Source organism: Buteo buteo, chromosome 9, assembly GCF_964188355.1.
Source record: "Buteo buteo chromosome 9, bButBut1.hap1.1, whole genome shotgun sequence".
Lineage (NCBI taxonomy): Eukaryota > Metazoa > Chordata > Aves > Accipitriformes > Accipitridae > Buteo > Buteo buteo.
Window position 1 is genome coordinate 26,127,589 of NC_134179.1, and position 27,234 is coordinate 26,154,822.

Consider the following 27,234-nt stretch of genomic DNA (forward strand, 5'->3'; position numbering starts at 1 on the left):
TGCTACCGGGCGCTCAGAGGGTGCAGCCGGGGCGCAAGGGCGCTGCCTGCGGCCCCGGGCACGGCGGGGCAGGGCACGACCGGCGGCGGCCGCCGGTTCCCCAGCACGACTAACTGCCTAGTGCCCGGGGGACCTTCTACACCTCCCTGCACCGGGACACGGCGCTGCCCCGGCCCCAGCCACTCGGGCCGCGGGCTGCCCTCCCCCGCGCCGGGGGGCCGGCCGAGCACCGGGCCGGCCCGGCAGCAAAGCGAGGCCTGGGGGACGGGACGGGACGGGCACCCACCCGCCCCGGGTGGGGGTGGTGGAGGGGGAGGACAAAACAGAATAAGGAAGGAAAAAATGACACCCCGGCTCCCGAAAAGCCCGTCGGTGAGTCACGGCGGAGAGGCGGCGGGGCTGCCCGCCGGCGGCGGCAGCGGGGGGTGCGCGGCGGCGCCCCCTGGCGGCGGCGGGCGGGGTGGGCGGCGGCGGCCGCCCGTGTCATGCCGGAAAGTCCCCGGCGCTGCCGGTGGAAATCCCCGGTGGGGTTTTTTGTTGTGTGTTTTTTCTTTTTTTTTTTTTTTTTTTTCGCCCGGGCGCTGAAACAGAAAGGGAAAAAAAACAAGAGGCTGGGCTCAGCCCTTCATTCCGCAGCGGCGGCGGCGGCGGCAGCAGCTCCGGCGGGGAGGGGGCGGCGGAGGGAAGGGAGCCCCGGCTCGGCGGGGGGTTGATGGCTCCCGGGCTCGGCTGCGTCCCACCGCCCCAGCCCCGCTGCTGAGCAGGAGTTACCGGCAGGATCGCCCGGAGGAGGAACCCGCCGGCGGAGAGGTGAACGCCGCTGCGGGCACGGGCAAGGGAGGCGGGCAGGGCAGGGCAGGGCAGGGCACGGCGGAGCCTCCAGCCGGCTCGGTGTCCCCCACCCCGCTTGCAGGAGCGCTCCTCGGGCCCGCGGGAGGGTTTGGCCGCGGGGTTTGGTCGTTTTCTGCCCGGCGGTTACCGCTGCGAGGGGGGCCGTGTGTCGGACATCTGTGGCCGGGCGGTGAAATTGTGCCCTCTGTTGACCGGCGCTGGGGCGGGCGCGGCGGGACCCCGGCCCCCCCTCGGCGCGGGTCCGGGGGACAGCCAGCGGCGGGGACCGCGCCCGGCTTGCTTCCAGCGCTTGCCGCTGCTGGAAGAGTCGTTGGCTTCGAGCTCCTGCTGTAAAGCTGGCAGGGGGGACAGCGGTGGTTGTCCCTTCCACCTTGCGTGCACTTGCTTCCAGCAGAGCGGTAAGTTAGGGAACCAAGCCGCGTGAACCGGTCCGGTGGTACATAAACCACCCTCCATCCTCATCTTCTTCCTTGGTGAGGAGTGATAATACGCTTAGTTCTGCACCAAGTGCTCAGACAAAGAGCCGGGCATAGAAATCCATGGGCGCTGTAGATGTATTAAGCATGTTTATTTTAGCATTGTCTTAGCACTCAGCAGGAAAGAGTTTATTGTTGCTGTTTTCTGGATAGAGGACGGAAAATTAAAATAACTTTATGATGCCACTGGCAGATCTCCGAACAGTATTCAGCTTTCGCGAGCCCAGCATCCTCAGTATTACCAGTTCAGAAAGGATGCTGCCTCAGATAGCTATTTAATCATTGTTTACAGCGGTGCTCTTCAGAGAATTCGTAGTCATTACACGTCAAAAGGTTAAAGTAGTATAGCATACAGTAAAGCACAGTGCAGTGTAAATGAATATAATTGTGGCTGAGCTTTCTGTTCCTTAAATCTCTCGCTTAGGTGGCTATTGAGTTCTGTTTGTTTCATCACATTGTTTTTGAAAAGAAGGGTTGCTCAGCCTTTGCCTTGATTGACATTTAATAACCGTAAATAGCATAGACAGTAATTTCCATGTGTGGAGGGGAAAATATGCCTGTAGAATGTAATATTGAATAATATAGTTTCAGTGAATGCTTCTGTAAACTCAGTACTTTCTGTTACTTAAAGCTGGAAATAACCATTTCAAGGGTCCATGTCGGTAGTGCTTAATTCGTGTAAAAAAAGCCCATTGACTCAATGGCTCTACTTACATAAGTAAGGAATTCAGTATTTTGGTCATCTCGGCGTAAAGTGTAGCTGCGGTTATTAAACAGATTGATAAGGGGTTCTTCATATTTCATTTCTTAAATCATCCATACATTTAAATATAGGATTACATAAATAGCACGTGTAAAACTATATTGATGGGTGGAATAGATGAGAAAATGTGTTATTTCCATCTTAAGGCTGTATGTTGGTGGGGGAATGATAAGAATATGCCACCTTTATTAGCTAAAGGAAAGCTTTTCCATGTGTTGCCAGATGTGACAGCTCTGAGCCCTGTCCCTAGCGCTCTTACAGGAGCAGAGGAAACACTGCATGAATGACATTGCCCTGACTGAGCAGAGAGAACTTTGCAGCATCTCGCGTTTCACCTGCCTCTATTTAGGGCTTGACAGGACGTCCACTGAATCTCTCCATCAGCTGGTTCTCAGAGAGGTTATAGAGGGCAGCTCTTGGCAGCAGGAGCTCAAGGTCCCCTCTTACCCCGGCAGGGTCCTTTCCAGCACTCCAGCTGAGCGGTTGGAGGTGGATGTTGCCAATGCAAGCGTCCGGGTGAAGGGGAGAGAGCAGCTGGTTCCCTGCAGGGAAGGGCATGCTGAAGTCCTTCTGTGCAAGAGGGGTCTTCTGCCTCCACAGACCTGAGAGTGCCTTCCCGGTCAGCCCGTCAGACTGTAGTCCTTCTGCCTCCCTCTGGCCTTCCAGACTCCCATCTCCATGAGAAAACTTCCTAATAGTTGCATAAACCAGTTTTCAGTTGCTTCTTGTCTCCCTGTACTTGGCAAGGTATATAACCAGACCTTAACACATACTTACGCCTTGGTATTTGTCCCTAGATTAATAATCACAATGGGGGGTTCCCCTAATGTGACCAGCTGTATTCTAAACATGTTAGGCATGCATACCTTTATTTGTCTTAATAGAAATTTTGCTTTGCTTTTAAACAGAGCAATAATGTACATGGCCAGCATGGAGAGTCTCTCCATGTGAAAATAGGTTGTTGGTTGTGTTACTGCCATGCACGGGAGTTTTGAGGGATGTGGTCCCTAGGTTTGGCTCTAGCTAGCCGCAAAGTTAATGTGCTCTGAATAAGTATTTTGGAGGGTGTAGACAGTTTGAGGTTATGGGGTTTTTTTTGTTCTTCCTGCTGTAGCCCATAAGGCTAGAGATACTGCAGAAAGGGATGCAGGCCAGCAAACATTACATGTCCCACTGTGGAAAAATATTGGGGTTTTTGAGCCAAGTGGAAACGCTTTTTCAGCTATGTTGACTTACCGCTGAGTAATAGCGGCACCGCAGTCTGCACCCCCACACGTGGCACAAGCACCTCTGTGCAGTAGCTCTACCACTCACAAAATATAAGGAGCCTCAACTTGCTCTGTGACAAATTCCTTGTTTGCCATCTTCGGCCACCGTAAGTATGGGACAGATACTAGCATGACATGTAATTCTTGGGGCTCTTTTTGTAACTGTACCAAGCATCACTTCTCAGAATGTATGGGTTGTGGAAATCTGAAATGGTCATTATCTGCTTTTTTTGGCATGTCATCAAAACAAGAGCTTGAAACGTGCTGAAAGTTCAGCAAGTTCATATGGGATTACACTGTACAATTATCAATTAGTCAAGTTTCCAGGATAATTTTCCCTTGCCTTGATCTTGCCTTCTTTTATCCTTACTCTGATCTGAATACTTTTTTTTTTGGAACGATGATGCAATTTCCTTAGTTATGAATAAATTCGCTTTAATATCTCAGTAAATGATCGCAGTAAATTATTGGAATAAACTGGTCAGTGTCTACATCTGAGTAATGCAGAGAGGCTGATGGATATGATCTTTAAAAATCATCATCTGTCTAAGGCTCAGTGGACTGACTCCACCCTGTGCTCGTTTTAGGCAAAACTGCAGCCAGAATCCTGCCCTTGAAAGTGCCTTCTCAATCTTTGCAGAAGTGATAGCACTGTGATGCAAGGACACTAACATGTCAATAAAAGGATCCTTTTTCATTTCAGATGTCTTCTAGAAACATGGCTGGCCAACACATTCTTCCTCAAGCTTTGTATCAGAGCAATATGCTGAAAGCCATGAAGATTAGAGAGAGGACACCTGAAGATCTGGTCAAACCCCCCAGTGGAATAATTCACCACTTCAGGACTATGCACAGATACACCATAGAAATGTTCAGAATGTGCCAGTTTTGCCCTCAGTTTCGGGAAACACTTCAGAAGGCCCTGACTGACCAGGCCACCCAGACTTCGCTGGAGCGCCAGAGGAAGCTCAACTGGTGCATGGAAGTTCGGAGACTTGTCCCTTTGAAGACTAATGGTAAGTTATGAGCAGGTCTTTGCACCCCCATTATAACGGGTAATATGAATGTAACACCTTTATTAATAGCATCTGAGTTCACGTTACTGAAACAGAAGCTTTAAACACAGCTTTAAAAAAGTGGTGCCTTTTAATCTTAGTTTTGTAAGCTAAAATTCTTTTCACATGAGGTACTGTCCTGAGGCTGTAGCAGACCCCTGCCCCTATCACGGTATTATGAATAGCCCGAAAATTTCACAGATATTTTCACAATATCAGTAACCTGTGGCACGTCAGAGTAAAATACCAGGTGGGAAACTTGACTTGCAACCCATCGCCTTTCTGTGAATCCAACTCTGCTATGTGTTGGCTGCCTCGTCGGAAGTGCTGAAGGGCCTTTAATGCCAGGCAAGAGGAGACTTCAGATGCTTTGAGTGACGGGGCTGCATTCCTGTGTATATATAGCAGAAGTTAATATCCTGCCATAAGCCCTGCCGTTGTAGCTGGCAGGCCAGGTTCACTTGCTGATCCAGCAGTGCCAGCAGGAGCGTCCTGGACGTGGAGCCTCTGGGAACCTGAGCTCGCTGGCCCTGGAGCCGGTGCCCCGCACCTGGCCGGCTCCCTCATCCTCAGCTCCCTGCTGGGGTTTGCCAGCTCTTGCCTTCCCTCGGGGCTCTCCAGTAACTCCCACACGCGTGACTGACAGCCGTCTTTGTGCAACACAAAGTTTGCAGTGCCCTTTTCTTTCAAGGGTCAGTGCTGGTTTTAGGACTTGGCTTTTGGGGTACTTTGTGTGTATTGCATCAAAGTGCTGTAAATCAAAAGGTACAGCAGCAATGCAAAGATTTCCTGAATAGGTAACACGTGTCCACAGTCTTGAGCAGGAAACTTTTGCACATGACTGTAAGAGTCGCTGGGCATTTCACATTCAGCGGAGGAAAGATTCGGTAATGGCTATGACTTACGGTCACGCAGCTGCAGACTTGGACTCAGGATTCCCTACGGCACAGATTGCCCCAAGCCGGGAAGGTAGACTGGGACAGTGAGGACTCCAGGAACATGGAAAAGACATACTCTTTGCTCAAGGAGCAGATCACAGTGGTTATAGAAACACTGGGTGCGGTGGACCTGCAGCCTCGTTGAAGTCCTTATGTTATGTTCTGTGGATGCTTCTTTCCTATCTGCTTATATACACGTTGCCCTTATCTTCCTAGTCGACATTCTTCCCATCACAAGTTCTACGATATTTCTCAGTCTGATTGTACACAGCTGTGTTGTGCAAAAGCCATAAAAACAGAACCTCTGTGTAGATGTCACTGCCCCAACCTAGAAGAGCCTGACCCTGATGTGCGTCTCTGTAACTGTCATAGAGGCACTGACCTTCTGGTGGGCTTTTGTGGGCTGCCTCTGCACTGGTGTAAAATTCTCATGGCTGTGATTAGGCTGTGCATAGAGATCGCGCAATCTTGAACTTCCAGAAGGACTGGAATCGCAGCTAGGGCAGGCAGTGCTTTACAGGTTCTAGGAAGATCGCTCAAAGTACTGCATCTTCAAAACTTCACCCCAAGAGATATGGTCTAACAGATTTACTAGGAAAATGGACAATGTGCATAATTTTTGCCCAGGGCAAAGAACAACGGGTTTGGAATCCCCCATCTCCTGTCAATACAAGTCCTGCAGAGGTTAACACTGCCTGGACAGGCCCTTGCTGCTGACAACGCCATAGTCAATAATTGTGATCTCCTGCGTTGCCTCATGACTGTCGGCAGTGTTACAAATAGGAACAATTTGTGGACTGGTGACTTGGATCCCATCCATGAGCAGGTGTACCAATATATAAGATGCTGAAATATTAGGGCAGGCTGAGGGAGGGTAAAGCAAGGACTCGGTCTGTGGTCCCCCTGTATCCCGTGCAGCCAATGAACTCAGCTTCAGTTCAGTGCTTTAGGGTCATTAAGTACATGAGTAGGAGTGGCTTTGGGAACCTGTGATTTATGCAAAGTAGTCGCAGCGAGGGACCTTTGCAGGAGAGAGAACATAGACTGGACTGAAGGAGAGGATCTCTGAAAGAAGGGACAGAAGCCTGGAGAAGCCCTGTATTATCCCAGAAAATAACATGGTTGGGGTTTTTTCTTCCACGTGGCATGAAGAATATTTTTTAAAGCATTTGGCTGCTTAACCCATAGATGTGGGAGGAATATATTAGTTCTTTCAGTCAATGGTGGGCTTTCTTCAGAAAATCCTGGGGTTTTTTCTGATGAAGGTTGTAATTGTTGAAAACAGAGAAAGTATCTCCTGTAGGATCTTTTGATGTTTATTTTACCTAATATGTATATGAGTTTGTGGAGTGGTGGGGTTTTTTTAATTAAAAAAAGCCCTTTTGAATCACCATACATTTCCTTGCAGACGTGTGAATGGAGGATAGAAGGAAAGCAGTAGGAGGTATAAAAATCGAAACTGTGTTGTTTTTTTTTTTTTTAAATTTAAAGATTCCAGCATCTATTGGCTGTAGAGATTTCACTTGTATAATGAATCGGCATTCATTCCAGCTCGCCCAGCCACACCCCCTGGGAAAGTCCGAGGGAGGCTTTGCTGTTCAGCCCTACCGCCGCAGAACAAAAAGTACAACTGTTGCTCAATTGCTAGTCAAACGGTGCAGGGGAATTCCAAGTGCTGTGTAAGGAATTTTGGGCAACGCTTCTCAATAAAGAACTGAAAGTGAGCTCTCAGAGAGAAAGAAGAAAAAAAAAATCTTATCTTTGCTCTAGATTTTGCAAAGGGAAAATTTTAATGGGATTAATATGTCATCTTTCTTGGTCAGAAGGAAACCCAGTCAGTTTTTCTGTCTTGTATGTTGTTCCCTGATTTTTGAGCTCAAGTAAGCAGCCTGCAGACTTGAAGTAAGCTTTGCAAGACAGCATTCAGAAACCAGAAGGCAGTTGCAGGAATCTGATATGCAGTGAGTCCATAACAATTTATGAAGTGTTGAGTAGATTTCAGATTATATCTTTTTCAGGATCTGGGGTCTGTTGTAGGGTTTTTTTCTGCAGTTTCATAGACAAAGTAGCAAAAGTGTTCACAAATGGTGTAACTGAGCCCATAATGCATGTGGCAAACTGGGTTTAAGTCTGTTGTGGGGGTTCTTTGGGTGGGGGTTTTCTTCCCACATGAGAAAAATCTGGTAGCTTTACCATGGTTGATGTCCTCTATTCCAAGGACATGGAGTGGTTTCTTAGCATTGGGTGAAGCTATTTACCACTGTAGTAAACACTGGACCTAGTTTTGAATCTGAGGATATGACATCCCCTTTTGAAGAAGATGGCTAGAGATAGAATTTGAAACCCAGCCATATTTTGTCACACCTTTTAATTAAGTTAGTTAACTCCTCTGATTCTCAGTTTCTTCGCCTCTGAAATTGCAGAACATTGATTTCCTTCCTACCTGGAGAGTGAAGAGGACTTTTTCAGTGCAAGGAGGGTGTCTACATGAAAATCAAATCATTGTGGTTTTCATTTATTTAGCTTTAATTTTGTGTTTTTAAAAAACAGCCCTCTAAATAAAATATTTAACAGCCCAGCATACTATCAGTTCTGAGAGGAAGGCAAGTGGTGTTCCTATGATTGCTTTACATAATTCACCTACTCTTCTGTTTCTGTCTCTTTTTTTTATTACAATTCCTCCATCAAGCACAGCCAAGTGCCAAGCCCTTCAATGCAGTGCTCGTCAGGGGACGTGAGGCTTGGTGTTACTGTAGTATTTTCTTAGTGGTTTCCATTATCTGTTCCCTCTGCCATCAGGTGTATATTTGTATAAACACTGATGAGTGAGATTTACATGTTCTTTTGTAATTTTAAGATGACTTTGTTGTGTTTAAAAGCTATTTCAACTGTGTTTGACATTTGCAGTTGACCCCAAAATTTAGTTCATGATATCAGTCAAAGTTAAGTAAGATAAATAAGGGGCATTGCTGAATGACAGCTTAACACTAACCGGTTAGGGGACAAAACCAGTAGAGAGGCGACTTTCTTCCTTTCTGAGCAGAGAGCTCGTAGCTGTAGCCTCCTTCTTAAAACGCTTCTGTCCGAGGCTTAGAGAGAAGTGCACAGGGAATATGCATATGCGCAGTGTAATTCTACATCCCACATGCTTGTGGCATTTTATTTAAGTAGCCATTTAAAAATAATGTCCTCTCTCTTTTTTTGCAGGTGATGGAAATTGCCTCATGCATGCTGCATCTCAGTACATGTGGGGTATTGAAGATATCGACCTTGTCTTAAGAAAAACATTGTTTAGCACACTCAGGGAGATTGACACACGGAACTTCAAGCTCCGTTGGCAGCGGGAGGCTATTAAATCCCAGGAGTTTGTAGAAACGGGACTCCACTATGACACCCGGGTAAGGTGGCCTGAGGGAATGGTGCTTTTTTCTAGGTGCTCATCAGCTTTGCCTTGCTGATTTTGTTTGCTTTTTGGCTTCATGGATTCTGCCATTAGTGGAGAGCAGAAATAGTCTTCCTTTGGAGGAAATGGGAAAATGTGATTATTTTGAGCACTGCTGTGCTGCAGTCGGTTCCTGACCTCCATGTCTTTGAACTATTGCTGATGGAGGTTTCTTTCCTCAGAATTGGGAGGAGGAGTGGGAATACCTCATTGAAATGACCTCCCCAGAAACATCCGGGGCTCGAAACAGGCTTCCATATAATGCACTGGAAGAAATCCACATCTTCATCCTTGCTAACATCCTCAGAAGGCCAGTCATTGTCCTTGCAGGTAAGTTGCCTAGCCAGTAATCTCACCATGCCAGTAATCTCACCATGTTACTCTGTGCTGTGCTAGTAATCTTACTTCAATAATTGTTGGTTTTAGGTAGATGCATTTCAGAATGGGGTGTTTTCAGCAACTTTTTGAAAACACCCAGAATATATTTTCTCTTGCCTATAGCACATACTTACTTGTGTGTGTTTGTGTTTTCTTTTTCTTCCTTGTGCAGATAAAGTGGTGAGAAGTTTAGAGTCAGGCTCCAGTTTTGCTCCTCTGAACGTCGGTGGTATTTACTTGCCTCTTCTTTGGCCAGCTGAAGAATGCTACAGATACCCAATTGTGCTCGGCTATGACAACATGCATTTTACACCACTAGTGACTCTAAAGGACAGCGGACCAGGTATTTCCTAGTACCTTGTTTGGTATTTATGTAGCTGCTTCAATATCGTCGTGCTGATAACTCATTTAAAATAAAATCTGGTTTAGATTTGCATTTTTAAAGTTAAAATAAATGCAAAAGATTCCTTTGGAATATATTTTTAAAATGTGAGCAGAAACAGCTTTGTCTGTAAATCTGAATAGAAACTGAAGGTTGCCTTCAAAATGCTGGTTGAAAGTAGAGTGCAACTCACCTGGTTGCAGGCTGGAAGCAGTCAAAGGGTGGCCTCTGCTTCATTGTCTTCTGGCCGCCTTTGCACGCCTCATCATAGGAGAAGAAGCTTTGAAGGACATGGTCTCAAAAGAGTGTACTGCTGCCTGGCAGGGATAATGAAATACATGCTTTGCCATTTTTAATACATCTCTTCTGAATGGATAGCAGTTCTCTTGGTTCAGGTTAGGGCACCATCCTGTGGAAAGGTATAACAAACTAAGATCTACAAAGCTGCCCACACTGAGAAGAAAACTGCTATGGGGACGTTAAAACTCTTGTGGGATGGGGCTAGGTTTGCGGTGCAGATGTGTCTGCATCCTTCTCTAGTGGCACTGTTTAGAAACTGGTTGCTCTGGCCAGCCGTTCTCCTCTCCTTCCAAAATTCAGCAGCAGTGGTGACATCTCCGTGTGTTGCATCTTGTGGTTACTCCTGCCTGGTAAAATATATATATATGTGCTAATCCGCCTTGTTTCCCCACAGAAATCCGGGCTGTCCCTTTGGTCATCAGTGAGCGAGGCAGATTTGAGGATTTGAGTGTGCACTTTCTGACAGATGCAGAAGAGAGGGAGAAAGAGCAGCTGCTAAAAGACTACTTGATCGTCATAGAAATTCCAGTGCAAGGTTGGGATCATGGTACAACTCATCTAATTAATGCTGCAAAGTGAGTGTCATTCCTGTTTCCTCAAAGTTGTCTTCTTTATGGAGGTGGGAGAAGCTGGGCAGCCCAGTATGTTCCTTCGGTCTTTCCTTCCTTCCACGGTAGCACACGTGTTTACCCTCTGAAATACGAAATATTGGCATTACCGTTGACATGCTTGGAAGTGGTGTGAGCTCAGACCAGTCTCAAATTTAAAGGTGAAAATGTCTTCAGACTTAGCAGACTGAAACTAATATTTTGGAAGAGTAAGCCCAATGGATTAATTTCAGTGACTTTTAGATTACACAGGAGGGTGGCTGAAAAGTAGTTAAACCCAGGAACTACTTAGATCTTGCACTTTATGTAAGGGCACATTGCATAAAGGGCAGCTGGTGTAATTTTGGCTGCCCTAAGGCAAGTACTTGGCGGTATGTTCTTAGCGCAGATGCCTTTTCACCCTGGGCAGTTGCAGTGTGGCAGTAGGCAGGAAGCTGTGGCTGGTGGAGGAACCACCGTCTGCGCTCATCCTCCTGACGGTTAAGCATCAGTAACGTGCAGGGAGCAGCTGGCAGCGCCTATCGGCTTCTTGCGTTTAGGGGACACTGGCAGCGGTGCCTGCCCAGCCCCTTCATGAGTGCGGGAGGGAAGTGACTCCCTGTATCCTCTGTCTTTGCTTCTATTACCACACAGGGAGGTATCTTTGTGCTGTTGGGTGGTTCTGGTTTAGAAGCCTTGAAAACTGAAGTCCTCCTACCCGAAGGATATGTGCGTACATGAAGAGTAGCGATCGAGCTCCCATAGTCCCACGGCTAGTCCCACTGCACAGATGCATTCTGGAGTATTACCAGTAATGCTAGCTCCTCATCCTACCAGCTGTGGCATGGTGAAGCTCCCGTGTGGGTTTTTCCCTGCGGTCGCGGGCAGAGTAGGGATGGTGTGATGGATGCTAGCGTTACACACACCACACAGAAGCCCTGTAGTCTGAAGAATTTTGCTGGTAGATACAGACCCAACAGGGCAAAATCAGGAGCAGATTTCATGATAAACTGTATCATGAAATGCCAAGCCCACTATAGAAAAGGCTTGTTCATAGCATGGGCTGGTGAAGAAAGAGGTCTTCCATGCTAACCTCTGCTCAGCTGAGCACCAGTCTTCAGAGGAATCTTCTGAGAGATTATGCATACACTTTGTACAAACAGCTCTCAGACAGAAAACCCTCACCTGGAAAATCCTTTTAAGAATACTTCTGTTTATCATTGTGTCAGACCATTTCTTTAGATGTGAAAGTCTCCATTTGACATCACTGAACACCTGCTTTTAAAATAATTTCCATTTACAGCAACAGTTTAACATCCTGGATTTTCTACCTGACTAATGTGGATGTGTATTAAATCTACATTTCCCCCCCACGTTGCTTGTATTTGCCTCCATCCCCATCATCTGCCTTTTTCCACCACTGATGCAATCTTCCTTTTTTGGCTGTCAGGTTAGATGAAGGCAACCTACCCAAAGAAATAAACCTCGTGGAAGATTACTTTCAGTTGGTACAGCATGAGTACAAGAAGTGGCAGGAGAATGCTGAGCCTGCTAGAAGAGAGACCTGCTCCAGGAACAGACAGGAACGGTCTTTTTCCCAGCTCTCCCTCTTACAGGTGAAATGTGAAACGCCGAATTGCCCTTTCTACATGTCTGTGAACACCCAGCCCTACTGCCACGAGTGCTTTGAGCGCAGGTCCCAAGGAAGCAAAGGAAGAAAGCAGACCTCTAAAGCAGCACCTGAGAAACTGAAGGCAGCTGGGTCGGGCTCCTCCCGTGGGGACGTTTGTGAACCTGGGGGATGGACGGCCGAAGGGCCTGTAACAGGGCCTCGTTCGGCACCTCCAACTGCTCCGAGCCTTTTCCTATACAGCGAGACCACGGCCATGAAATGCAGGACACCAGACTGCCCCTTTACATTGAATGTGCAACACAATGGGCTTTGCGAACGCTGCTACAATTCCAGACAGCTTGGTCCTTGCAACAACTTGGATGATCAGAGACATTTAGACTATGCCACGTGCAAAGTGTGCCATCAGAAGGCCAACAGGACCTTCAACGGGATATGCAGCACTTGCTTCAAAAGGTCTACAGAGCGCTCCTCCAACGGCAGCCCCGCTTTCCTGCCCACGTGCCACCAGAGATCGACGTCTGACCCGTCCCAGATCTCGCAGAGCCTCCTCCAGCACTCCTGCCATCAGGCTCCCAACAGCTGCGGCGAAGAGCCCCCACCGCCGGCGCTGCCTCCCGAGGAGAAGAGAGGAGGTAACCTCTGCAGGAAACCTGGCTGCAAGTTTTTTGGGACATTGCAAAATGAGGGCTTTTGCACGCTGTGTTTCTTTGAGTACAGGGAAAACCACGGTAAGTGGAGATGGGGTGAGCTTTGGCACGCTTTTTACTGACTGCAGTTCAGCCTCCTTGAGCTACGGAGCTCTGCATGCACTGGGTGCTAAAAGGGCAGAGGGTGATGGAAATGGTGTGGAGCAGAAGCAGCAGTGTGAGGAGAAGGTGCTTTTTAGGCCATTATTAGCCCATAAAGGGGCACACAGTAACAGTGGGGAAATCTGTGAAATCTCTTGTAAAACTTCCCATCAGCTTTCATGGAAGCAAAACTAGCTTAAGAGGGGGTGGGTTTCGATACCTCCCCACGATCCACTGCAATCATGGTTTGGTATGAATTTTCTTCACAGCTAGACAAGTTGTAGGGGTCAGTGAGGGAAGTGCTGTTGTACTGATCGTACTGAAAACCAGTTATGTTAGCAAGGTTTTTAAAAAGCTTGGGATGAACTTGAAGATCTGTATCCATATCTGTTCTGGATGTAACAGGTATAACGCTCTGGAGTAACTACTGAAGTCGCCTTGATGAGCAGAGCAAGTAGAAGTTGGCTGTAGCTAATGTGCTTGTGTTTTGGAGTACATTGTTATAATCGATTAGGAGTGTATTGTTATAATCTACCTTGAAATCTTTCTCAGTAATATCATGCGTGTGCATGCATGTGTGTATTTAAAGGCAGGCCTTCAAAAAGGTAATAGTCCGTGAATAAATCACATCATGAAATCTTCATCTTTCATGCTACTGCCCTGTTACAGGCAAAGAGCCCTCAGGTATAGAGGGTGAAAGGCACATGTAAGAGAATTATTGCTTATCTCTTAAGACTTTAATTTTTGACAAGTGTGCCAATAGAAACATAGAAAGGTTTGGGTCAGAAGGGACCTTTAAAGACCATCTAGTCCAACCCCCCTGCCATGGGCAGGGACATCTTTCACAATGCTGCGCTTTCCACATACTTTCCAATTAGGAGCTTCTATGCCAGCTTGCAATAGCTTATTTTCCAGCATTGTTCACAATGAAAATTTTTCCTTTTGATTGTGCAGTGTATAAGATTGCTTCATGAGACTAAAAAGTGTAAGGCACTTTTTCCCCATAAGCTCTGTGCCACTGTACTTCTACTACCTGATGTGCCTGAAATGGGGGAGGCCAAAAGGCAAATGTCAGGGTAGGTCACGGATGACATGTTGAAGCCAAAGGTGAAATTCCTCTTGACTTCAGTGGGATCTAGTTTTCCCACTGAGGGCAAGTTTTTCCCAGATCAGCTCTTTCAACAACTTCCGATATGAAAATCAGGCTGTATTAGCTCCCTTATTTATGTAACATAAAGAAAAGTGCACCAACTGAGGGGTCTCAGGATTGTCAAAAACCCGTGTTTGAGGCTAGTAGATTTTATTTATTTATTTATTTATTTTTAAACTGGGGAGCTTTTTATAGTTGCTTTGGGTCATCAGATCTATTGGGCACATTCAAACTCCTCCTGTCCTTACTTTGCATTACAGACAGTGCTTTGCTACGCCACCAGAGGAGATCTCAGAGGAAGTCCTCGGCAGTGGGGCAGCCAGGGAACTCTGCCGCTGCCTTCCGTAACACTGTGTCCTGCCAGCGGCGTGACTGCGGCACCCTGGGCAGCACGATGCTCGAGGGGTACTGCCAGAACTGCTTCATTAAAGCCCAGAACCAGCGATTTCAGGAAGCCAGGAGGACAGAAGAACAGCTGGTGAGACATCCAGAAGTAAGTATGAACTTCTCAAAATCTTCCTCTTGTTTAGTGCTGCACGTTTTTCTCTTGTGCGAACAACTCAGGATGTGTACTAGAAAATCCTCAAACAACTGCATCCGAAGTATCATGGAAAGACAGGCGTAGAGCATCTCATGATTTTTTCCTGTTGCAGCTGAGCAGCACTCCTAAGAGTCGTCCTCAGTTTAGGGTTATCATGGCCGTGCTCAATTTTACCTCAGCTGGGAATTTGCCAGCAATTTTAGTGGAAGCAATTGGACCAACAGTTGGTTTGTTTGCTGGTTGGAGAGAGATTTTCATTCTTACCCTTAGAGCTATGCAACTGCATCAAGGGGTTTAGTCCACCTCATGTTGCCTTTTTCATTGAGCCCATTACAGATTTTCTGTGTTCCAGATTCTTTTTTTTCTTACTTGGTTTGTTTTGGCCCTTTTAGAATTGAGAGTTACCAAAGATAAAAACCATTTTTTTCTAAGAAATGACAGAATCTGAGATTTTCTTTGGTAAAGCCCAACTTGGCTCTTGGTATTGTACTTTTCAGAAGAAGCATGTGTCTGCAACAACCCCCAGTGGTAACCTATACAAACCATGAGCAGAGTTGAAAGTAAATGAAAAGCCGCTTGTGCTGCCAGCACGGCAACTGACAATGTGTTTTAACGTTTTTCAAGAGAATGGGACAGCACAGAGATTTGCAGCGAGGAGCGTTGAGTAGCCAGAAGAGACAGTGTGCTGTGGCTTCCTGTAGAAACAACCTGGCCTGCAGAAGCGATGACTTGTGCCAGGAGTGCCAGCGCCTCGGTCAGCTTCCACCGTCGGGGAGTGCCAGGGACCTGGCTGCAGAGGAGCCCCCGAAGCAACGCTGCCGAGCCCCTGCTTGCGATCACTATGGCAATGCCAAGTGCAGCGGCTACTGCAATGAATGCTACCAGTTCAAACAGATCTATGGCTAGCGGCGGAGAGGAGTTGGTAAAGAACAAGAAAGCAAAACCAGCTACTTCCTTCACTGAAACGGTGCTATGTCCAAAACACTTAACAGTCCTGGAAGTGGGGAGCAGGGGGAAATATAAGCTGTCTGCTAGTATTCCTGTTTATTCCCAAGAACAGGAATAAGTGTCTACTTCCTCTAAACACTGCATACAAGGACTGCTGAGAAGGGCAGGTTGCCTTCTGCACAGAGCTGTTGTTCATGACTAAGCTCCTACAACGCTGTATTTAATTCTTGGACTTCCCAGGAGGAAGTGTGAAGCATTTGAATCCAAAGAACTTCCCGATTCTGCCTCTCTCTCAGTACATCACCTGCTCCTAGGAGAGGAGCCGTGGCTACTGTTGGAGGTGCAGGAGCTCTTTGCATTGGCGTACATCAGTCAGAGGCAAGTCTTTCCTGAGAGGGATCCCCCAGGACAGGCTGATGCAACTTGCAGCTGATGTCTGAAGAAACTTGCTTTGGGTTGCCAATGTCCTTGCTGGTGTTCTTACAGAGCTCATCAAGGCAGGAGCTCCCACAGGCGTTCAGGGTGTTAACAGCGAGCGGCTCTGTGTTTGCAGAGCCCTCGGCAAACCACAGCCAGAAACAAGACTGGCAGTGGTCTGCTCCTTTAACATGCTTAACCCAACTAGCATTTAGATCCTTTCCCAAATCCCAAGACAGCTGGAAAGACAGGTGATTACAGAAGCAACTTTCATGAGCATACGCATGTGATGGGAAAATGGAATCCTCTCTTCCTACTCATATGGAAGAAATTGCCTCCAACAGACAAAAAATCCCTAAACCCCTTTGTCTTCAGCTTCAGTTCTGAAACCAAAACAACTCTCTTCTCTTGCATTGTAACTGTCAGAATATGTGTGCTGCTGTTCATGCACACCCCCTGTGCCCCGCCATTTCTGTCACATTTCTTCCTTTTATCCTTAATGCGATTCTGTTAACATACTAACAGCTTGGAGCTCAGTAACAGAGTGCTTTAGGGTCAAGATTTTACTCCTGGAATTCATGCATCCACTTCTCAATCTGCAATACTTTCTTTAGTGACCTTGCCTTTACTGTCGCGCCTGGTACCTGCTTCTCTCCTTTCCTTTCAAGTTCCTTTTAAAAGTTTTCAGCATCTGTTTTGCTGCTATGATTTTGGAGGCGATACCTCTTCTAAGTTGCTTCTCAAGTTTAGAATCTTTTTCTAACTATTAAAAAACAGTTTTTAAAAGGAAAAAAAAACTCATGACTTATTTCTGTTAAATTTTATATATTTTGTGAACCTTAATGTGAACATATGTTTTATTAAAATATTTATATTATTTGAAACAATGCAACTTGAAATTTGCACAGTTAGGACTTTTTTTACGTGTATTTACTCTTGTGTTGAAAGTTACAAACTTAAATGTATAATTGAAAAACATTCTCTGATATAAAGAAATAAATTATTGAAGGATTGAATTTGCTATTTTATACTGATGAAAGAGAGCGCAGTTGAGCATGGACACCCCCTGAAGAAAGCATTTCTGTTCAGGACCACCATTCAGCCTGTTACCAAGTGCTCCCTAGTTCAGATGATGTAGCCAAGAGCTTTGAGGAGGCGATAATTTGCTGTAAGCCTCTGCATACCCTCACCTTACATCATCGTCCTCTCGGGAATTGCTCCCGGGGCCGCGGTGTGCAGTCAGTGTGCATAAGGACTTGGCTCCTGTGGGTGCAGAGTATCTTCAGTCCCCAGAACTGCATGAGGGAGCATAAGGGTGGCGCAGGACCAGGCTGCAAGGGCAGCTAAGGCAGTCTGACTTGACTTTGCTTTTTTCATTCATCCATCAGTTAAGCCAAGGATTCCCAAAGGACGTTGCCTGAGTGCCCCTTTGGGAGGCGGTGATGGCAGCAGGTGCTGCCCACCTCTGCCAGCCACGCGTGCAGCCCCAAAGGCACAGGCCAGCCCTACCACCGCCCCTCACCAGGGGCAGCAGGGAAGCCTTTCGGTCACAGTGACTGGGTTGCTCGATAGCTCCTGAAAAGCAAATTGACAGCTGCTACTTGAAAAAGTACTTGAAAGCAGTGTTTTCTTCTCATCCCAAGCTCGGCCTAACCCAGCCCTACTGCCAAGGGATTTCTGCACTGTAACAGTCCCTCAGTATGGCATGAGTATTCCTGTGCAAGCACTCCGGTGTTTCAGACCTCTGCCTGGACAGGCAATACTGTACACTACCATGACTTTTAGGTGTTGCCTGTGACCTGAAGGAAAAAATTGGGGCTGCAAAAAACCCTGTGCAGTCAGGAAAGAGGACCCTTCTCTAAGAGGCTGACCTCTCCAGGTCAGCTGCTGTCTATCCTGGTTAACTCTTTAATCCCTTCTGACTGTTCAGGAGCACACTTCAGCACATGCTTCAGTGCTGTCCCTATTGAAACTGTGTAGATGTTAAGTTCCTGAGCACTTCTGCCATAGGTTAGCTGGTCCTTGGAATTCACTCAGCTCTCTAGCCCATGTTCCTGGATGCCTGTCCACCTTTTTGATGCGTGCTGCTCTCCTTACAATTTAGCCCAGCTCCCTCTGGACTCATGTACCCCTCCTTTCAGAGCATACAAGCTAGAAGTCAGCCTACTCCCGCCAGAGCAGAGCCTGCTGGATCTACCAACCCCATCTCTACAGCATATTCCTCTTTTTCAAGATCTTACTCTCCATTTATCCGTACCCTCCTTCCCCTTTCTTTCAACTCGTGCAACTCACGTGCCTGCCAGATTCATCGAACTTCTGCACCAGGCAGACACCTCGGTGCTGAAAGAGTGGGCAAAGACTGGGAGGGATGTCTGCATCTGGGCACCAGGAGATGGAGGCAGCTCATAGCATCCAGCCTCAGCAGCCATCAGCCCCTGCTTGCTGAAACGGCAGAGGTGTCACATCATGACACCTTCAGTGTCAGGAGGCTGATTAACTCCAGTTGCTGTTAACTGCAACTTCTGCAGAGAGGAAGGATTTCAGATGCAATGCCTCAGATCCCACCAATATTTCTCTGCTGCTTTCTGGGCCCATTACTCATAACCCTGAAGTCACATGAGACTTGTCTCATTCTGAAGCTCCCATGTAAATGAGTGCCCAGCCTGTCTCTTGTGATTTACTTGTGTGAGAAAATTAAAGCCAGTAGGGCCTTGTTTTTAAAATACTCTGGTATTTCCCTAATGTCCTTCGGGGATTTTGACCCTCTGACGTTTTCTGCTCTTTGTCCAGACACCTCTCCAAGTTCATGTATTTTTTACCTTCCTGTTCTGCAAGAGAGAACTTTTATTTGGAGTCTCCCTTTTCATGACCACTTCTGGAAGTCTCTTCGCTAAGACACAAATCTTTCATAGCCAAATATTCTTTTCTTAGCAGAAAGGCAAAACTAATATGAAACAATTGGCTTAACAACTACTTGCATTGCACTGCAATTCCTTATAACATAGGCCAGGCTATATAATATAAGCTGTGCAGGCTGTGCTTACATATTCATTTTGTTTGGGGAAGGGATACTTTTAGATGATTATATGATGATCTGAATATTATCTATGTTTCTGTATTTCTCAGGGTTCTAACCACTATATTAATAGATAACTTATGATATAGAAAAGAAGAAAGCACTTACTACATTTTCAGTGTAGAGAGAAAGTAGATTAATCTTTTGATACATCAGTGCTCTGCTTGGCAAGTCTTTGGTGTACTTTGAAGTACTAAGCCACTTAGCAGGTCTGGGAGCACCGAACGGCATGTACTGTGTTAGATCAAAACACTTAATCAAGCTACTGACCTAAGTGTGTATCCCAGGAGCCCCAGGCAGGACTCAGTGTGGTCAGCGTTTTGCAGGGAAAGCAAGAACAGTGAATCCCTGCTTTTACAATTTCAGGTGCAGGCTGTGATATTCTACATTTACACAGAAGGGAAAGGCATCATATTTATGGCCTGTGAGCCACCTGCCCATCCTTTCTTCCTGCACTTGTTCAGCCCATCCCCATCCCACACAGTACTCCCCCTCACCCAGCAGAGCTGAAGAGAAGAGTTACCTGCAGATGGAGGGGATCCACAGTCTGCAGTGCTACTCCTTCGCTGCAGGCAGACCTCACAGGAGAGCCGTGTCTCCCCGAGGTAGTTATCAAGAAGTGGTTATTTAAGTAAGGATGTCTTATCTGATAAGCCATTCATGAGTTGCTTGCCATGCAACTTGGTGTACAGATTCCAGCTGACCCACCGACGGCCTGGAGCAAGTAGGAGTGTAATAAATGGAAATGAAAAACTTTCATCTGAGTTAGTGTAAATGTAGGAGTGGCATCATATCTACTTTTTATGTGCTTGATTGAATTACAGGTGATAGCCATTTTGCCAGCTGTCTTTCATCTCGATTTCCCTGCACATGCTACAGACTATCCTAATCTATACCACCCCATTCCTCAGAAGTGTCTAAAGTCAGTTAAATCATCCATATCTGGCAGCTGTGACCTTTACACTGACAGTGATAGGCATAGGAGAAAAGGTGGTTCAGTGATTAGGATACACACAAAAAAAAGACTCCCATCATGAGACCAAAGCTCTTGGGATATGCTAAGGTGTCTTTCCCACCTGGGACTGGGGTACTTGACTCTAAGCTCCTTTTCTGAACAGGCACAACAGGGACTTTTAAGCTGCTATGTCAAAGAGGTAGTCCACCTACTGAAAAAAATAATCTTAACCTGCTCATTCCTAGCTGTATTTAGGAGGTAGTGAGTACGCAGGGATATCTGGTAGGGCCAGACTTGGTAGTTCAGATGCCCGGGACAATGCTTTGTTTGAGACTCCTGCTGAGACTTTGGCACCAGGAAGGCCTCTGAGCACCTCTGCAGCATGGGAATGGGGACAGAGCCTCACCAGAGAGATCCTCAGTATCTGGGGATTTTACTGACAGAGGGGCTGAAGGACTTTGAGGCAGTATTTGGGGGGGCCTGTGAAGATTTCAGTTGCATCTAGATGTTCGATAGAAGTGTTTTGGATATAAATCTCCAAAAATTCATGCTGAGCATAACTTTGTGCGCTTGGGGCCCTGAGGCCACAGCGCATGACATTAGCTTGTGCATTCAGTCTGTGCAAAATAAGTGGTTCAGCACAGTGATATGATGCATGTTTTGTTCAGGTGAGAGCCACAGGGGAGGAGCAACTGCATAATTTTATCCTACATACTTGAGTAGGACACTATAGTGTAATATGTACAGCACCGAAATAGAAAATGACAACACTGAACAGTCACAATTTCAGTTTATATTAAACTGCCAAGGTCCCTTAAAATCCAGAGTTAGAAGTACAGGTGCCTTTACCTCCGAGTGCTCCGATTCTCAGGTGCTCGCATTTAACATGCAGTGCAGCAAACCTGGTGCTGATGGGAGCACATTCAACGGACTAACATAAACGTTCAGTCATTTCTGTGTTGATGCTTTCTCCCACATTGGTGATAAATACTGATAGCATCAACCCTTGCCTGGTTCAGAAGGGCTGTCGTAGCTGCATAGGAAGAAAGACAAAATGTTTGGAAGTGGTTTAATTGAGCTGCTACTTCGTTAACTCCCCTTTCCTTGACCATCCATGGTTATTTTGGAGAAGACTGCCACTGGCTCTTCACAGGTTACTCCTCTAGCTCTTCAATTTAGTAGGACACATTTATATGGACCTCACAGCCCAGCCCCGCTCCTGTATGAGCGTTATCACTTTTCACCCTGCGACCGAGCCGACTCTGTCCGTCACCCTGCGATCCGGCAGCTGACTCCCGCTGCCGGCTGGCCGGAGCCATGGCTGCCCTGGGCAGCCCAGCACCCCTGCAAAGGGCTCTTGTAGCCCTTTTACGCCAAACGGCTGCTGTAGGAAATCTAGTCAGCTCGGTGTGAATACGTCTCCATTTGTCAAGATAAGTGTCTATTGAACAAAAGCCTGTATGTATAAACACATACATATATATTAAAAAAAAAAAGTATTTAATGTCTGTCAAACAGAAACCTAAAATAAGAGTAGGTAATTTTGCTTGGGAGTTTTATGATGACATCTTTTTGTACTAATGTTAATTTTCAAAAAACTCCCTGTGTCTAATATTGAAAGACAGCCTACGGCGTGCTATCCAGACGACCCCCTCCTCCAGCCTTACTAAAGTGAATAATATTACGTGCATAACCTCTCCCCCTTCCCACCCCCCCCGATCTCTGACAGCAATGATTCTTTTTGTTATTGATTTGTTTTTTTCCTCTCCCCCCTCCCCTTTTTTTTGGTTAAGCTCTAGTACACATCCGTGGTGTTGGGCAGGAAGTCAGATTTCCCCTGGTGAATTACTGGGGGGGGACGACACACGACTTAGGTTTTCTTCTCTGGTTATGGCTCCATGTCAAGGGATTCGTATGAGCTCATATGAATGCACATCGTGAGTTAGTTCAATTCCCACCCGGTACTGTTTTTTAAAAAAGCCACTGTTTGCTGGCATGTCACAAGAAAGGGTCAAAATCCCCTTCTCATTTACAATGTAAAGCAAAGCCAGAGAGCTGGGGATCTGCTACGAGGAACGCAGCTCTGTGCAGTGGTTTGTGCTTCGAAACCTTATGTATATTTTTGCTTTTCTTACTGACCGCTCTCAGAGATGCTGCTGAATACTGTGGGGCAGAATTTGAAGTATGGTGTAGCATGAGATCACCCGGTCAAAATTCCCACTTACTAACGTTACTTGTTGCAGGACTCATTTCGTTTCCTGTTGCCTGACACTGGTGACAGAAGAGTGCGCGCTGCAGTGACGCCTGGTAAACATCTTACTGCAAACTCCAGTAACATTTATATTTGTGTAAACCTTTAATAATTCAATTGGCTTCTGCAACTTTACTCCAGGTATTCTGTAGGATAACTAAGATGGGGATTTGGCCAGCTATCACATAAAAATAGTCTCTTACTTCCTTTTATATGTTCTGGAGTGAAAAGATGCACCTTAAATTGCTGCTGTTGCAATCCTCATGACACAAAGGCATGCATATCCGAGCAGACCTGCTTGTTAAGACATTGCATTTAAATAGATACATGTCTTGGTTGCTGGTTACAGTTTAATGGGGATTAGGTGTCTTAGCTTTTGCTGTGGTCCTTAATGCAAAACCACTTAAAAGGCAAGAAAAGTAGCCAAACAGATATTTTAGCATGATATATCCTATAACTTATTACCTGCACTGAGGACAAAACTTATTTTTACTGGAGGGAAGAGATCACATTATTTTTCATTTACGTATTATTAATGCACAGCCTAACAGAAAAGGATGATGTTGCATGGCTTTTTCACAATCATGTGCATGTCTAGACCAGCCTACATTTGCCTAAAAGAAAAAAGTCGTCATTTCCAGGGCCTTTTTTTTAAAAAGGGAAGTTTAGGTGGTGGTGATAGAGCAATGAATGATGACCCCTGGCAGAGCTCTTCTCTTTGAAGGCTGGCGCCAGGTCAGCTGCTTGGAGGCAGGAAAGCCTCTGGTGCTTGCTGGCGCTCCTGTGCATTTGAGTCATATCAGTAGTGTGCCCCATTAAAGTTCAAAATGCATTACTCACACCAGACATGTAGCTCAGGCCCTGTCAGGCCCAGCCAAACCTGAGTCTACGTTAATGTCAAATTTAACATATTCATCACCAGAATTTTCTTCCTCTTGCTTTTTTTGGGGGGCACTCAGCAGGGAAGACCTATTAAGGCAGAATTTCATATCATTGGGGTTTCATTATTTAATTAATTGACCTTTAGTTTAGACAGTTTGCTGTTACATCAGACCGTTAAGCTTTGATCATCTCCCTTGAACTGGGGCTATATCAGATTTCCACTCTGTGCTCTGCTGTGCAATCAGTCCTCCTCGGAGTGGCAAGATTTTTTCTGAGGATTTGGGTTTTTCATGTGTCTGCACATTGTAAGTTAACTGCAGCTGCAACGTCATCGACAATGTTGAGTTACATCACTGTCACGCGTCTGTTCTCTGATACAGGCCCACTCTCCTCTCCCAGAAGAGAAACCTACCAACAGCTGGGACCAGGAACAATCTGATCTTTAATGTGCAGAGCTTCATTATACTTCCCACATCTGCATATGCTGTAGATGGCACAGCATTTCCAGCTTTAACCAACTCCCCAAGGTACCTGTGGCTTCATTTTGCACCGCAATGAGGCTTCTGCCTCACTGTTCCCCCACCCCTCACGCCAGGTCTGGCTGCACCCCAGTTTGCTCCCACTGGTGAGCCAGCTCCCGGGGCAGGCATGTTCCTCCGTGTCCTAGTTTCAGCTGGGATAGAGTTAACTGTCTTCCTAGTAGCTGGTACAGTGCTATGTTTTGAGTTCAGTATGTGAAGAATGTTGATAACACTGATGTTTTCAGTTGTTGCTCAGTAGTGTTTAGACTAAAGTCAAGGATTTTTCAGCTTCTCATGCCCAGCCAGCGAGAAAGCTGGAGGGACACAAGAAGTTGGCACAGGACACAGCCAGGGCACCTGACCCAAAGTGGCCAATGGTGTATTCCATACCCTGGGACGTCCCATCTAGTTTAGGAACTGGGAAGTGGGGGCGGGGAGTCGCCACTCGGGGACTGGCTGGGTGTCGATCCGCAGGTGGTGAGCAATTGCCCTGCGCATCATTTGTACATTCCAATCCTTTTATTATTGCTGTTGTCATTTTATTAGTGTTATCATTATCATTATTAGTTTCTTCTTTTCTGTTCTATTAAACCGTTCTTATCTCAACCCGCGGGTTTTACTTCTTTTTCCCGATTTTCTCCCCCATCCCACTGGATGGGGGGTAGTGAGTGAGCGGCTGCGTGGTGCTTAGTTGCTGGCTGGGGTTAAACCACAACACTCCACTCCCCAAGGCTTTGGAGAAGGTGAGGGTCACAAGCACGGCTTGCTGAAAAGTTCCAGCCCCTAACGCTCCTCCTTATGCTTGCCTTCTTCATCGTGCAGATGGCTTCATCTGTAGAAATGCAGAAATCTGGCCGTGCTTTGCAAAGGGCTGACCTTTCAAATTCCACAGTATTTACTCTTTGGAGTTAACAACACTTCCTATTTGGAAATAACTTTGAATTAAGCTCTCATCAAAGTCCAGCAGCAAACACAGAAGTTACGGGTAGGTTTTATCTCTTTTTTCCTTCTGTACAATGAAGTTTCAGCCTGTAATAATAACATCTGTAGTATAGTTGCCAGAGCTGTGTTTGTGCCTAACCTCTTTTTATTAACATGATCTTTCTGTTATGTTTCAGGGTGTAACTAAATATTTTCAGTTCCAGGGAAAGTCTGGCTAGATCATATTGTTCATGACTTATTTTTCCCCAGTCAAAAAGCAATAAGCTATTTAAAAATACTTTCTAATGTATAAAAGATTGACTAAATCTCTGTTTTAATACTGTAATGATGAAAATATCATCAGTAGATAAAATTAATCCAGCAAAGCCTATAATAAATGGAAAATAATTGTGGGACATCACAGAGGTCAGCAAAACCAGGAGATGATAACTTTATAGGCATGTGGAGTCAGTTAAGTGTTTAATCTATAAACTCTCTTGTTTTGAGCTGGGTGAAGCAGAGACAAGTAGACACAAGAAAAAGTACAAAGAAGTTCTTTATTCTGAAACTGCATTAGAGCACTCTAAAGATAGCATCAAGGACTGCGTGGAAATCCCCTGGATACGTTTTGTAATTTTTTCCGGTGAATCTCAGGATAGCAAATATGAGAGGCGAGGGTAAGTGGATGACCACAGCTGGTATAGGCTGCGTTTTGGTATTCTGCTTTTGCGGTGCAGACACCCAAGGTGGAATTTGTCTCCATTGCCTTTCCCTCCCTTGACTACAAGGAGCATCCAGATGACTAGTCCAGATGTAGATGTTTACACTGTAAAGGTGACACATTCGATGAGATGAAGCTCACAACCCATTTCTAAGGTGATGTTTCCTCTTGGAGAAACTTAGAAAATCAGGGCAATATGCAGATTACCTTTTACTTCATAGCTTCCTGACTCATCAGTTTGATGCTGGGCAAACCACAGAGACACTCAAAACTTATGGCAACTAGCACCTTCTGAAATCAATGGGTGTTAGACATTTAAATACCTTGCATATCTGGGGTAATTAACCTTTCACTTCTTTCATTCATATATTTGTTCCTCATGGAACTGGAGAAATAACACTCTCCTAACTCTCTTCAGTAGTTATGAGATTAAATTCATTGATGATTACAGTATCCACTGACATCCTAAGATGAAAGGTCTGATATGTAAATGACAATACTTAATATTTCTATCTGCACTGAGGACGTACTGACTCCCCACTGACCACATAACTTTGGGATCAACTGAGTCACACCTTTTGAGATGCCTCTTTTATTTTTCTGAAGTCACTTTGTCTTGTTTTCTTTCAGGTACTCCATGGGATATAGAGGAATCAAAATGAAACTTGCCCAAAGGGAGCATGTGTAACTAGATGCATATCTCTGCACTAAACAACAGCTGAATACTAAGCCCACTTCATTACCATTTCCTTAGTTATTTTACCAGTGTTCTAGAAATGTTTTTGAATTCTCAGATAATTCCTGGTTCAGGCCCAATATGTTCCCAGTGTAGAAAATCAAAGCAAGTGCAGTTATATCAGGGCAGGGCTGTTTGGAATAAGTATTAATGGCAAGATACTTGGCCTTGCTGCCAAAGATGACATCCTCCACTTGCATTAATAATGCATTCAAGAAAGCAGGTTTCCTTTGTAGTCAATGGAATTGCATCAAAGAACTACCTGGGTCCATCATCGATTTCTCTCTTGAACAAAGCAAAAGATCTGAAATGTTGTGAAATGACAAGGAAAAGTACTGGGCCACAGTTCTCTGTACACCATTTGCAGCTGGCTGCAGATTGGTGTGTTTAGCTTCTTTGAACCGTAACACATTTGAGAGGTACCAGGGAATTTGTATCCAGCTTACACAACGATTAATGTTATAAATTGGGGGAAATAGATCACCCACTTGTTTACTCTGAGGTTTTCAAGGTTATCAAGGGAAATGAGAATAAACCACTGTGGCATGAACAAGGGAGTTGAGTGAGAAGTTCATCTGGCTGGCTTTTATCTATTTCTGAAGGGACTTACTGCCATAATCAAGGGATAAACACCCTCTTTGCAATGCAAAAATATTCATAATAAAGATAAAATTGTGATCTCAGTGAGACCCGGGAAGTACCAGTAAAGATTTAGAATTACTAGAATGGAAAAAAATCTCAGCAATGAGAAATACAGGGGCAAGAATCATGTCTTCTCCTAGCTTGCGTATACATCCATGAATTGCATCATTCCCTTTTATCCCTGTAATGAAATGTGAACTCATATTGAGCTATTTGCCCACTATGCCCTCCACCCTCTTTGTTGTTCTCAGGATATAATACCCCACCTTGTATTTGCCAGTATTAAAGTGTATTTGTTTCAGTGGGTCTAGTTTGCTAATCCATGTCTGCCTCCTCTACCTCCTCCGTTTTTACTGTTTTTCCAGTCTTCCTGTCATCTTTGGTTTTTATCCATAGTGACTTAATATTTTCTTCCTGGCCATAGATGAAAATGTAGAATGAGATCAAATCTGGCACCGATCTCTGCAGAAAATAACTAGACAAGTCACGTGCTGAAGATTTCTTATTGCCAGTCTATTAGTAATTCTGCCAGGGTGTCAGTTCTTAGTTTAATGGGCATGGTTTTTTTGCCAGCAAGAGTTGTTAGATTTTTCTGTCCAAACATTGTACAA

The 27,234-nt window shown here is 45.6% G+C and overlaps 1 protein-coding gene across 9 annotated transcripts; it reads left to right on the forward strand.

The window, feature by feature from the left end:
- The first annotated feature begins 507 nt into the window (after nt 1-507).
- Nucleotides 508-26,895, forward strand: TNFAIP3 (TNF alpha induced protein 3). 9 transcript variants are annotated; one of them, XR_012651651.1, is made up of 10 exons: nt 508-810; nt 4,063-4,375; nt 8,560-8,750; nt 8,977-9,124; nt 9,345-9,515; nt 10,249-10,429; nt 11,892-12,802; nt 14,273-14,505; nt 23,463-23,609; nt 25,876-25,894. XR_012651651.1 is itself a non-coding variant. In XM_075035808.1 (10 exons), the coding sequence occupies exons 2-10, from the start codon at nt 4,063-4,065 to the stop codon at nt 23,519-23,521; spliced, it is 2,271 nt and encodes a 756-aa protein (XP_074891909.1). In that variant the 5' UTR covers nt 508-810; the 3' UTR covers nt 23,522-23,816. The 9 variants fall into 9 exon arrangements, 7 of the variants coding, with proteins under 7 accessions (XP_074891909.1, XP_074891912.1, XP_074891910.1 ...); XR_012651650.1 differs by lacking the exon at nt 25,876-25,894 and adding an exon at nt 24,426-25,840; XM_075035808.1 differs by lacking the exon at nt 25,876-25,894 and adding an exon at nt 22,193-22,256 and having other exon boundaries at nt 23,463-23,816.
- Nucleotides 26,896-27,234: the final 339 nt, after the last annotated feature.

Bases quoted from the DNA above. Each gene is read 5' to 3' on its own strand.
- TNFAIP3 (XM_075035813.1), top strand. From the start codon at position 2,770: ATGAGAAAACTTCCTAATAGTTGCATAAACCAGTTTTCAGTTGCTTCT. The intron at 8,751-8,976 runs GTAAGGTGGCCT...TTCTTTCCTCAG, and splicing joins GACTCCACTATGACACCCGG to AATTGGGAGGAGGAGTGGGA. The intron at 9,125-9,344 runs GTAAGTTGCCTA...TTCCTTGTGCAG, and splicing joins GCCAGTCATTGTCCTTGCAG to ATAAAGTGGTGAGAAGTTTA.